The sequence below is a fragment of the Anser cygnoides genome, chromosome 9 (assembly GCF_040182565.1).
Source record: "Anser cygnoides isolate HZ-2024a breed goose chromosome 9, Taihu_goose_T2T_genome, whole genome shotgun sequence".
Classification (NCBI taxonomy): Eukaryota; Metazoa; Chordata; class Aves; order Anseriformes; family Anatidae; genus Anser; species Anser cygnoides.
In genome coordinates this window covers 22,861,724-22,875,129 of record NC_089881.1, presented here as the reverse complement: position 1 = coordinate 22,875,129, position 13,406 = coordinate 22,861,724, and the positions used below count along the sequence as shown (strand labels likewise).

Sequence of the window (13,406 nt, the reverse complement as noted above, 5' to 3'; positions counted from 1 at the left end):
TTAAAAAGGAAGAAAAGCCTTTCTGCCACTCCAGATGTTGTGAAATATTGCTGCTATTAACCGGTATATATCTATATACAAACTTTATATCTCTGTCTCTCTATAAATATTTTTAACTTGCTCTTAAGACCTTTTGTTTCTGCGCCCTGTTTTCCAATTTGTTTTGTGTTCAGACAAAATTTGCTTTTTCTTTCTACATGCTGCTATCTATAGCAAGCCTTTAATCAACAGCCTTCTTGCATACAAATCCACGTTGCTGGCTTTCTCCCCTAGAGCCCATTGTGTTTCTTCGTGGGTTCAACCTGCTCTTCTGGAGTTCTCTTCTGAAAGGAGCTCAAGGTGTTTGGGGTATTTGGAGGAGAAAGGAATGTACAACTCTGGTCTAATCAAGACTGGCGCACCTCTGGAGCAGGACCACCAGTTGCCATCACTGCAGCGGAGAATTTGGCTTTGAGTACAATCTATTTCCTTAGGAAAAGTTCTCGCTTATCTTTTCAAACTAAATCTGGAAAAGCATGCAGACTTTTCTGCACTCCTATTATTGGCATGAAAGGAAGGAACACTAACGAATTAGTGTTTTGAAAACCTGGAATTCTGGCAAGCTGCTTCTTATGGAAGGCTTCATCTATTGACTGCTTTGTGGAAGATCAATAGTGTTCAGACTGCAAATTCCTCAGCTGAGACAACACAGGCTACAACATCCTTCTTAGGCAGATGTTAACAGCCCTCTGGTTCAGCGCAGTGGTGTCACTCTCTTAGTCCCTGTGGAAAGACCTAAAATCATTCTTTGTTTCATATTCATTAATGTTTTGACTTTAAGTTTGCACTGTTGAAAGAAACCTTTAAGGATATCTTGATGTGTATTTGTTCTCTCACTACCATTAATTCTACCTATTTTTAGCTCTTTAATTTTAAGTTGGGGAGAGGGAAGGTGGGTTGATAGAATGAGAGTTACTTCCTTTGTCATTCAAAGATCCAGGCGTTAGGGTTGTGCTAAGAAAAATCTCTGTCACATAGAGACAAGGTACCTTTTGAAATGGGGGAGCTGCTCCCTTGCTAGCTCTTGTGTGTTCAGTTGTCCTCCTGTCTCTTCACCTCCATCTCCCCTTTCAGACCACACATGCCAGGGGTGTGTGCAGAAAGCTGCCTCTCTGCTCCCCTGAGCAGATGGCCTGTACTCATAGCTGTCTTTTCCTTTGTTATGTGAAAACAGCGTTGTACTTCCATTATTGCTACACAAAATTACTTACGGTTGGCTGGTTGTGTGCAAAAGCTGTGCTAATATCCTTCTCTTACTTTGAAAATCAGTGGGCAAAATAAAATAGTTCACATCTCTTGGGAAATTGTAGACCTGCTGCTTCTATCACCCGTTCTCTGCCATGGGTTATGGGAAGGCTGCAGCCGCTTCTCTGGGGAGCTTGGGTGAGATGCTGCTGGTGGTGGTGAGATGCTGCTCACCAGCCTTCTCAAATGAAACTATTTCTCCAACACTATCCAGTGTCACCAAATCCATGCATTCAGAAATCAAGAAAGCACTTGTATACTCCTGCCTTGTCCATGTGTCACATCCCCTTGCTTCTCAGGTGTGAGATTGATTGTATTTAACCCTTTGGCTTTTGAACCTATAAGAGAATTTTTTGCCAGCTTCTGTTGAAAACCACAAGGCTATTCTGAAGGGAAGTTGAGTCTGGTGAAGGTGTGTGCTTTGGGGTTTGGGGATATGGAGCTGTAGAGGAGATCCAGGTGTTGTGAAGTAAAAATGTGAAGCAGGGTGAGTAAGACCACAGACCGCCGAGCTTGTGGGCTGCTTCCAGGAGTGGACCCCAAATGGCCAGTGAAGGCTGTAAGAGAAGCGTGAGCATGCAGTAAAACTTTGCCTGAAATAACTGCTTCAGCCTCAAGAACATGAGACTCAGGGACTTCCTGAGCCAGGTTTGCGGTCTTCCTATTTTATAGACCTCCGTGGGTGTTTTTTTGACTGCATTTTCATATGAAGATGCACATACCCTTTCAAAATCTAAACATGGGAATGAATTATATCCCTCCTGAAAGTGCTTTTAATTTTTCCCTTTGACCTTCTCCTGTTGTGCAGTGGTTCCCAGGCATCGCAGCCATATGATTAGCCAAGGCTGCTCGTGCTTCGCACTGGTCCAATTACCTGTTCATTAAAATCTCAAGTCCTGAACTGGAAGTGTGTAGGGTAGCTTTGTTTAAAGGGCACTCTCCTAATGCAAATATTAAATGTGAGCTTTCTGACTTGCCCAAGTCAGACTGACAAGCTAATAACAGCCTCAGTGTCAGTTTTGGCTAACAGAGAACATCAGTATAAAAAGGTTTTAAGGGACTGGTGTATCAATCAAAGCATACAACATAATAGACATTTATGTGTTAGGCATATTTTAACACTTAAACTCCCATTAAGAATTATTTTTTGAATGCAGAGGGCATGGGAGTAAAAGTGGAGCTCTCTTCCTCCAATTGTACCATTATATCCACTGGAGGCTTCACTTTAGTCTTAGATGGCCTCTATTTAGCGAGTGTCGTAATACATAACTGTTTTCCAGTGGTACTTTTGTTCAAGAAACTGGTTAAGCTATAGGTAATGTATCCAAGAGCCGTGAGTTAGATGGCTAGAAAATAGTACACTGAGTGTGGGGAGTTGGGAAGATTGTTAACTGTCGGAGAGGGCACGTGTTATCCGTTGGTTTTGCCAGCAAAGGATTACATGCTATGCGATTGCTGCAGTTTAATTATAATGTAGCAGAGGTTTTGATATCTGCCTTTAAATTATCCCAAGGGCATCTTGGGGGAATGGCTTACTTTGAATAAATCTTAATAAACATACGACTTCATGCTGCTGCCTCGCTTTATTCTGCGAGTGCCATTCAATCCTATTAAGTACATTGCAGAAGTTGATACAGCTATTCCTGGGAACATGGCAATGGCACACGAGGAAGAGTTTGTAGGATGGGCTCAGCGTGTCGTTACAACAATTGTCAGCTTCTTTTATTTATGGGGGAGCGATGCAGATGAATGTACCTTTATCTGGAAAGTTTTAGGCAATTCTAATAAAAGGAGATATGCATGAATTATCAGTACATGATGTTCTATTCACTGGAGGGAGAGTCGTTCGAAAAGCCTGCTAAGTGAGGCATGGTTGCTAAGTAAGGCGAGGGTTTTATTAGACCAACTGACGTAATGGAGAGGGGAAAAAAAGCAGGCAAGATTTTGGGCATACAAAGAGCTCCTTTGGCTCTGAAACAAACAGCAGACTGCGCTAAGAATGGGTCGGGAGCAATCGCTTTGAACTGAAGCTCAATATGTTGAACGATGGGGTAACTTGAGGGGAAGGGGTAGCTGGCACACGTGGGGAGGGCTGTGAAGTGATGGAGATGACGTGGAAACAGAGGAAGGGGGGCTGCTGGAGGAATTTGAGGCAGTCTGAAGCTGCTCTGCCACTGTCGTCTGTCTCACTTTGTGGAGTTGGCAGCTGTAGCTAGGGCAAACCCGAAGTCTGGAGCAGGGCAGCAAGCGGGCTGTGCAGTGGAGGAAGAAGAGCCTGGAACAATGGGGAAGGGATACGATGAGATAATTCTGGGCCAGCCCAGACCATCCATGGAAACCATCCCCTGGAAACTCAGGAGAGACGGGCAGTGGGGGAACAGATGCACCCTAACCCAGTGCCACTGAACCCGTTATTTTCAGCCATCAGCGTTTCAATTCTCAGAGCTGGCTCAAGTTCTGTAGGTCTCCTGTGAGGAACAGGATTAGGAGGCACTTGTAGAAAAGTGAGGGAAGGCTCTCGGTGATAGCTGAACCTTCCTGTATTTTGTTGGTTATCTGTGTGAATTCCCTGGTGTCCTGGGTGACTGCTGCATCGGTGCTTTCCAGGAAGACCCTTAGTGGTTGGAGCATGTAATACCTGTTGCAATACAGATGTATAAGAGATTGACAGCTTGTCATTTTGAAAAAAAACTCAATGTGATCGTAGAGAAGACTTGTACTGTGTGTTTGTTGAATGGTCTCATTACAGATGCGTGGTGGTCCACTGAAAATGTGCCTTAGGATAACAGAGATCGGCAGTCACTTCAAAGCCTGGGGGAAACGGGCATTTTAGTTCGGGGACTAACTTCTATCGAGATAAGGGTATCTAGTATGAATGTGCTGTGTATGGCTTGCCATGAGATAGGTCGCCTACTTAAAGGAAGCTATGAAAGGAAGCACACAGCTATATGCTCTGGTTGCCCTATTGGGAACTGTTGTTATTTTGTGGTGGTTTTTGTTTGTTTTAAACCTGCTCAGTTTCTCTCCTGGAGTGCTGCTGTCAGATGAAGGTCCTCTTTGCATGGAGGTGGACACCCCTCAGCTGGGGAGGCCCTCTAGGAGACCTGCCTGGATGTCCCCTGCTGGGTGCTGTACATGACTGGTGGTCCCCAAGTGTCGGGAGTCTTCTCCATAGTAGCGTGTGGGTTGCTGGGTTTCCATATCGACTGGCAGGTTTCTCACAAAGCAGGGCTAAAACTGACAGAGGGCAGGCATCATTGAATTGTGGTGTCCACATTTTTTAGTTCTCGTATTACAGATGCTACCTGGGTGTCATAATTTTGGTAGACTTCCTTGTAAAGAAACAGGCATGGGAGCCGTTAGAATGATGGAGATGAGATTATGACTTGGCAACAGTATTTTTTTCTGCATTTTTTGAAGGTGGAACAACTAAAACCTGTGCTGGCTAATGATTAAATGAGCCAGCACCTGTTTCCTCCTGTGGTTCCTCTGGTGACCGAAATGCAGGGAAGTCACACTCGCCTTCTGGGGTTTGTTTCAGCCTTTTGCTCTATCGTAACCTAGGGTTTTTTCTAAGTATTTAATCAGTAAAAATGACCATGCTTATAGTATTTTCCTGTTCTGCAGAGGCTTAATTTAATGATGTTTGTCAGCTACCTGAAGACCTGCAGATGAAAGATGTACTTTTTCATTAGAAAGGCTGCCTTGCGTGGTACTCAGCCATAACAGGGAGAAGTAAAGTACTTGGGGCCTTGCAGATAAAAACCGCCATGAATCTTGAATGAGATAGCAACAATATCCCGTGTAGCTAATAATAGCTTTACCTGCCAGGCAGCTGTTGGGCTAGAACCATTATCTATTGTATTAATGTGGAAAGAAAAGTTGCTTTCTCTCGCAACTTCACACTGATGCTTCCTCAGTTGGCAGAGGAGGTGAGTGTGTATTCCTCTTGGATATTCCCTGGCCTGAACAGCGAGCTCTCCAGCTAACATTTCTGGAAGAACTCTGCCAGCTGTATGACATGGCTGCTAAAATGGTGAATTTACCAAATGGTAACCAAATTAGGTATACAAAGTACATGTATACCCCTTTATTTTAATCCTAAAGGTTTAAATTTGCAAAGCCTCAGCAGCTAAAGCAGGCTGCTTGGAAGGAATTCAATAAATTATTACATTAGTAATCTCTAAACTACTCCAAAAATCACTGAATTTCGATGTTGATACACTAGTTTCTCAAAAGACAACAAAAAAGCAAGCTTTCTTGCTTCAGCTGGACCTGGTACATACAGCACTTCCTAATTTACATCAGCAATGCAATCAGAGTAAGCCAGTATCTCTACAAAACCATCAACTTGTAACACTTAACTCGTTATTTTTGACCCTCCATACCTTGTGGGATGTTGCTGTGTTTTAACCAAGGCTAGCTAGCAGGATGAAGATTACATCTCATCCTCCAAAGCAGAGCTTTTGTTTTGCTCTTGTTATTCTTGAATAATCAGCCGAGGACAGCTACGCTTCCTCTGAAAATTTCATGTGCTTCCCTGAGGGGGCTGCTCGCAAAGGGGGGCTCCTCCAGACTGCCCCTCTTCCACAGCAATTTAGCTAAATCTCATCTGCTCTTGAATCAATGGCAAAGCCTCCCCTGACTTGTGTACAGCCTGAATTTCACTGTATACTTTGTTTGGTTTACATGCTGTTTTCTAAGGTGGAATCTGCTTTTGTTACTTATATTTAGAGCCTGGCTGTTTGGTGGCACGAGCTATGGAGGTCAGTGCCTGCAGCTGTCAGGCCTGAGATTCTCACCCCGGTCCGTCAGCCCAGCGGTGGCCGGGCAGCGGGGTTCCCAGCAAATTCAGCACGGGCACAGAGCCTTTCAGGCTCCCTCACCTTAGCCATCAGCTTTTCTGCTTGTGAGGCACCATCCTTTGTCAGCAGCGCCTCATCTGAAAGGCTGTTGTCAGCTAGAGACAGCAACGAGGGTCTGCTGAGTCCTCAGTCAGATCCTGCTCAGGTGCTTCACCTCCCATTTTCTGGGAACACGGTACGGTCGCGTTTTGCTGGCCTAGCTGTTCAGAGAGGCCAGCTCACGTAAAAATTGCTACCAGGACCGTGTTCACGCTCATGGCTCATGCAACCAATACACCAACAAAGTCCTGGCTCCACCAAAGCCAGGGGAACGCTTTCTTGCTGGTCTGAGTTCAGTGGGTTGTGGCTTGTCAGGTGTTGCTGCATAGTGTGCTCTTGCGAGAGAGCTGCTTGACATCAGCTCAAGGAGAGATCAGGCACAGAAGTACGGTGTTCTTAAATAGCAATGTAAAATCTGTTTCAAACTCTTAATAACCATTGCATATGGAAAAATATACTTAGTTACGCTTAGACTTTCGAATATCGTGTTAAAAGTTATGTATTTTTCTTTTCTTTCCCTTAAGGCCAAATGTCTGCCCAGTGTTTGAGTTGGCACTAGTAGGACACCAGCAGCCATGTGTTCAAGCCTTCAGTCGGATGGTCAAGATGTGGAAACAAGGCTGCACAGGGAGGAGGTGGTGTATGGGCTATGAGAGAAGGTAATTATTTATTGTTACAAATGAATTCTGTTACTGAAATGGAGTGCAAAGTTTTTATTTTTTTTGTGAGGAAAAGTTGTAAACTGTTTCATCTCCTGAAATATATATGCAACTTAATTATGGGTATGTCATGTCTTGCTGAGACGTAACCATACTTACTACATATTTAATACTTTAAATTTGAGTACAGTTTGCTACTGATGAGATGCAAATAAGCTAAATTAGAGTTGTGACTGTTCTGAACTAATTCTCTTCAAAGGTCTGGTTACTACACAGTTTACAAGCAGGTGTACAGAATGGAGCATCAGACTGTCTATAAGTGCTGTCCTGGATGGGTCCAACACAACAACGAACCAGGCTGTTTGCACTGTAAGTGGATAGCAAAACTGAAAGAACAATGCCTGATCATATCCTTGGGCCTTATTTTCTTACTGAATCTTCCTTCTAGAATTTTTTTCTTGCTATTTATAACTAGAAATTTCCTCTATAAAGAGGCAGTCTATTTCTGGAAAAGGAAACTTCTTCTAAAAATACAAAAGCTGTTGTATGCAAAAGTCCCAAGTAACCTTAATTTTGAGCTAATCAGAAATTCAGTTTCTACAGTTTATAGTTGTTGCAGCTTTTTTGTGCCAGTGTGGCTTTGACAGGCCAACCGAAGTTGTTGCTGTTACCCAAATTATGCAAACAAATCTGCTGTAAGGCACTTGTTTCTTGGACATAGCACTCCTTGTGGAGTCTGACTGGTTTGGCTTTTTCACTGCTGCTGTTGCCATCGAAGTAATTGACTTTCTACCCTGCAGTTCTCCATCTGATGAGAACCTGTTCCTATTAGTAATTTTTAATCATGATTGGATGTTTTCCTAAAACACGGAATTAAATTTAAATGATGGGGGAGCACTTTAACCACTGTTAACAAGACATGAATAGAAGATAACAATCTACTCACTGTTCAGTTTTGCTACTGTTTTGTTGGTAATTATATTTTCTGTATGAAAGCAAGCATCTGTTCCTATGGTTTTTTTTAATCGTTGTACCAACCCAAAGACCACCTTCAGAGAACTTGCTTTTATGATTCTCTTTACACTTAAAAAAAAGAAAAGAAAAAGAAAAAAGAAAAGAAAAGCCTGAAAGGTATTTCTGTTAGTTTCAGTGTGAATCTACATATTTAGCGTGCACCTGTTCTATTGTAAGAAGTCAAAGATGTTTACAATCTGTATTTTAGTCTATGGCACAAAGGAATGTAACATTTGAACACCAGTGGTAATGTAGAATTATCTTCTTCCTGAAAGAGCAGTGAAGACTTGTGTTGAATTCTTTAAGGCACCAAGCTAGCTGGATTATTCTCTTATATTTGATACTCTATGCTAATTTGGCTCCACTATGTGGAATTTAACCTATTGTAAGTAAATCTGTGTTGGAAGAAGGGAAGAGAATTATTGTAATTCCCTTGGACATACATAACATCTTTTAATACAGCAATGTTTCCTAATCATTGCTGCATTATTCTCCAGCAGTTCATCTCTTCTGTCATTCCACATTCAGGTAGTACTTTCAGTCCTAGGAAACTGTTTTCTAATTTTGAAGCATCTTCAGGTTAAACTGCATCATCCTGGTCTTATTTTTATTTGAAATTAAATTTTGTCATATCAACATGGTAGTTGTAGCCATGATAAAATTCTGTTGCAGTTTAACTTTTCATTTTAAATAAAAGGATGAATTCCATTTACTTGAAAGTGCCTGTTACAGCAGGCTATGATAGAAAGAGGCAGTTCTGGAGAATCCTTAGCACAAAATAAACAAAACCCTGTTTCATTCTGTTTGTGTGTACTAGTGCCGTGCGCTGCTGGCACTTGCTTCAATGGAGGGAAGTGTTCTGAAGCAGGATCTCCGATGTGCCAGTGTCCTGCAGGATTTCAGGGTCCTCGCTGCCAGTATGGTGAGTCAAATGTAAATTGTCTCAAAGGTATCTGCGTGAACTGTGATTTCATAATGTTTGAGTAAAAACATATATAGCAAGATATTTGCGTCTTTAATAAATGTTGTTACCATAGAATACTGCAGAGGTAATGAAGTCAAACTAGCTATTTGGCCATTATTTTTCAGGGTTAGCCTCTTTTGGTATTGAAATTTAACAAAGCAAGATGAAAAATGAGTTTGGATAATAACAGATGAATTTCTCTAAAGGATAATGCCAGTGAATGTTGGTGGTGGTATCCTATGGAATATCATTATACTGCTTTCTTCTGAATGTGCACATTCTTGTGGCACTCCTGCTAAACTTCTCAGTGCTTCTTTAAGCGTGGCAAGGGTGGATTGAATCAAAACAGGTTTAGCAGTAGGTAAAGTACATAGCAAACGAGCCAAATGTATTAATGGGCTTTCTTTGGTGCCTCTGAAAACAAGAAGGCTGGTTTTACAGATCACTACTGAATATTGTGTAGTAGTCTCAAAACACTAACCTATACACTACTCTTTCACTCTACATGCATTTTAGCACACTATGTACTCAAGTCAATGCAACTTAGGCTATCGCTCACTCTTAATGGGAATCCTTTCCTCATTTGTTGGTTCTTGATCTGACAAACTTGCAATGTGTTTTCTTGCAACTCATGTGAATTAAGAATATCTCATTGCATAAAGCTCTCTAAAATTATGGAACTGCATCCTTATGGCTTCTGAAAAGGGGTGGAAAAAGTCAAAAAGTCATCCCTTCAAAGTAGACTCTGATGGAGACAAAGGATTTCTTTCGTATTAAACAAATGGTATTTTTTCCCTCAACAGAAGCACATGGTTTGGTTCAGAAAGGCAAGCTTTTGAATATTTAGTTTTTATAATTCTAATATGTTCATATCCATGCTTGGCCTGTGTCTTCTGAAGTGTGAGAAGGGATGTGATAGCTTTATTTACAACAGCAATCCCTTCGAGAGCTGAAAAGCTAAGCTCTGTGCTCGACACATGGCGTGTATTATACTTGCTTCAAAACCTCTGTCATTCTGATCTCTGGGCTTTACCAAGGCTTATGTGTGGGACTGGGTCTTGCATGACCATGCCAAAACAACTCTGTATGGGTAGCAGCCTCCCCAGGTGAAGGTAATAAAGCAGCTGGAAATGCAAAAAGTCAGCAAACATTGCAACAGGTTTATTTCATTGGAGCCTGGTCATAGACAACACTTTTCATTTGTAAGCAAGCATTTAAATAAAATGCAGAGCACTTCACAATGAAAATTTCACAATGAAATTTCTGCTGACATCAGGCTACGGCATGCCAACATCTGCCTTCAAACAGTATTAGTTCAGTTAAGAGAATCCTAAGGGTAATGCTGCAATTGTTGTTTCTATGGGCAGTGCAGAAATACACGGGTTTGTATGTAACTTGGTATGAACCAGCGCGACACCAATGAAGATTGCTTTGTTATTGACTTACAGAAGAGCTGCTGCTTCAAGGTAAGCAGGATTAGGATCTCTAAGGAGCCCATATAAGAAGCTTTTACCAAATGCAATATGTCTCAGCAAGTTCTAAACTGTCTTCTCTAGTTTTTAGTCTTTCTTCTGTTGCCTGGAAATACCTACAACACTAAAGCATTTCCAACAGGCAGATTACGTGGGTGCAGCATGTGGATAGCAGAGGTCAGATTTTCAGACTGAAATGAGATTGTTTTTGCAGTGTCCGCAGCCACCAACCTGTGAAATAAAGACTGCACAAAGTGAGGTATCCTGCCGTTCTTGCTCTTTGCAATTGGGTGGAACTTTATCTTGGTGGTTTGTCTGCTTTCTATTGATTCCTAAGGCTTGAATGGAATTTCTGTAGTCATCATTTTCAGGTTTATACAGTAGCTGCTATCGCAGCCTGGCAGGAGTGAGTTTATAAATTAAATTCTGAAGGGAAAAACTCCTTTCTGAAAGAATGTTATGGCCATTTCACCCGCCTAATAAAAGCATGGTAATTTAGAGAGTAAGGCCTCTTAACCATTGCAGGCATCTCCAGTCAGGTGCTTGTGAGGCTTGTATCACCATATTTGTTGCAAACAAAACTAAGGAAAATGCACCGTGGAGCTAGCAGCCTAAGCATCTGATTTTTTTTTTTAATCTGGCTGATATTGGAACACTGCCATTTTTAAGTAGTTTGAGTTTAATGTGACTGCATTACTTAACTGTAATATGCTGTGTTTTTAAATAATCATTAAATCTAGCCTATTCCTCCTTCCATACTTGCATGTGAACTTTACTAAAAAATTGTTTTCCTTCCTGCACTTAACACAAAGGACAAGGAGACCTCTCCTACCGGCACCTTCCACTTTGAGGATTCAGTGGAGCAGATGAGTGCCAGGCAGGCCACGGTTTGTTTTTGGAATATGTGCTAGAAAGTGCAAATAGAAAGGGTTATACTATGGTATGTGAAGCTGTCGAAGGGGACACTTTGGTACAGAGATGCAATTTCCTGTAACCCTAAACTGTGTTCCCTGACTGTCTCTGGCAGGAGAGTTCAGGTAGCCCTCAGGCTTTAAAGGGGAAGGGGACTCTACCTGGATATGCAGCCACAAAGAATCTTGCAAAAAGCTGGTCATTTGACATCCCCGGTCATGACCTTGGTATCTGCCACCTCTGGTGTGGCCTCCCTTAGTTCCCTGACAGAAGAGGAGGAACCACTGGCGTTTCGTAACCACTTGCAGCAATCTTGCTCAAGTGGGTGCACGTACCCTATCGTATGTGCCCCCTCCCAACCTCTCTGCTCATCTTTTCTGCTCCTGCTATTCAGTGTTGACAGCTAATCCTGCAGTTATGTATGTGCAGTGGCTCTCACAATTTCTCTGCTAGGTACTGTGATCCACAGAAAACATTGCAAAAAAGGGAGTAGATTAAAATTAATTTCTCTTAAACGAAACACACAGGGAAAACAACACCCCCAAAAATGGAAATATCCCCAGAGTCTTCTAATCTGTTTTCCCCAGTTGCCTTTATTTCCCACTAAGCTTTTTAGTAAGTAGGTCAACGTCCTGGAAATCAGGTCGGTACATGCTTTGCACTGCTCTGTCCCACAGAAAGTTTGGGACCCGCTGTTGAGAATGACTTATGACATCCTTGTGCACCAGCGATTTGCAGCAGGGGTGATTATTCACAATCGGCATGATCAAATCTAATGAATTCTTAAAGGTATCGTGGTGTTTTAGTAGCCTGTAGCACAACGCTATTTCTGATTAGATGTTGAAAGGGTTATGATTCCTGTAACAAACTTTAGGTAATTGTGACTAGAGACACAGTAATGCATCTCTTGTATACTTCACTCCATAGTTCTATTATTTTACCCACACTGGCAGTGATAAAAACTTAGAAGAAAGATTTATGAGTGAAATGGCTGAGCTCCTCATATAGCCATTACAAGGACTCAGTAACAGATTGAGCTGTCTCTTTCATTGTCTGTTGCAATTTGTCTTGCAATAATAGACTTATATCAATTACAGTATAAACTTGCAAGCTCTATTTTATTTATTTTAACTTGCTCAGAAGTTGAGGTTCTTCTTTGTCTTGAATCCAGCAAAAGGGAGGAAAGACTTGTAATAAACAAAAATGGTAAACCCAGTGCCAAGAGTTAAATTGGCTGCAGTTCTGGTTTCAGTTATTCACTGGTTGTCCTGGTAAACTTGTTCAAGGCCTGCTAGCCACCTGAGCTGGACGTGGAAGTGAATTGACTTGATTTAGCTTGTTTAATTCAGCCCTGGAAGTTGTACTTGGCCATGCAGCTAGTGAAAGCATTCCAAATAGTACAAACAGAGGTAACTGCTCCTTGTGTAAATAAAACTGCCCAATGCAAAAAAAGTTTTGACTTAACCGTTTTGTTGTCATACCTCGATTTACTGCTGGTCTTACAAAGTGCCTCCTACTCTGACGTTAATACTCGAAGAGAACTGGGCAGCCTTTATCAGTTTGACCAAAACAAAAGCCCAGCATTACAAAGGCTTTGCAAAAAAGCTATTACAATCAGACATGCATGACTAAAACTGAGCATCTATGAGAAAATGGGTATTTTAAAAGTAGGCATGGAATGACCAAGGCAGACTTGTCAGAAGATGGCATTTTTTATCTTAGTCACTGGAGGAAAGGTAAACACAAAGATGGAATATTCCAATGTCCTATAGATTCTAAGTGTACAGCTGCTTTGGTTTACACTGAAATGTTTGCTGTAATGCAGGTCAAACTTTAAATTCTCTTACACTGGCTCATGTAGACTACCAAAGATTACATGCTTGGGAAGCATTCTCTACATCTTGAGAGGCAGTGTGGTCTACTGAATTCAGTGCTTGCCTGATATTTGAGATAAGAGCTTTGTTTTTCACCTGCCACTGACCTTGGATATGAGTTCAATAACTTTTAGGAAATTATACCACTATGCCTCAATTTGTTTCTATATAAAATGCCGATAATGATAGTTCATTCCTTTTAAGTGCTTTGAGACCTAAGTAATTAGGCATGAGATAATAGCACTGGAATGTGTATGTACAGGCAAAATGTCTACTGCATGGGTAGCTAAAATGAAATGCTTATGAGATAGATATTCATCTGT

At 41.6% G+C, this 13,406-nt stretch overlaps 1 protein-coding gene across 8 annotated transcripts in view; it reads left to right on the top strand.

The window, feature by feature from the left end:
* Positions 1 to 13,406, top strand: part of LOC106032155 (multiple epidermal growth factor-like domains protein 6) — a 223,868-nt gene that overhangs the window by 38,011 nt on the left and 172,451 nt on the right. For all 8 annotated transcript variants that reach the window (XR_010833610.1, XR_007161622.2, XM_067002516.1 and 5 more), the window contains 3 exons: positions 6,713 to 6,847; positions 7,107 to 7,216; positions 8,679 to 8,783. Coding sequence is in view for 6 of the 8 variants with exons in the window: in XM_067002516.1 (XP_066858617.1) it covers positions 6,713 to 6,847; positions 7,107 to 7,216; positions 8,679 to 8,783 (350 nt within the window). In the remaining 2 variants the exon portion in view is untranslated. The remainder of the gene's footprint in view (positions 1 to 6,712; positions 6,848 to 7,106; positions 7,217 to 8,678; positions 8,784 to 13,406) is intronic.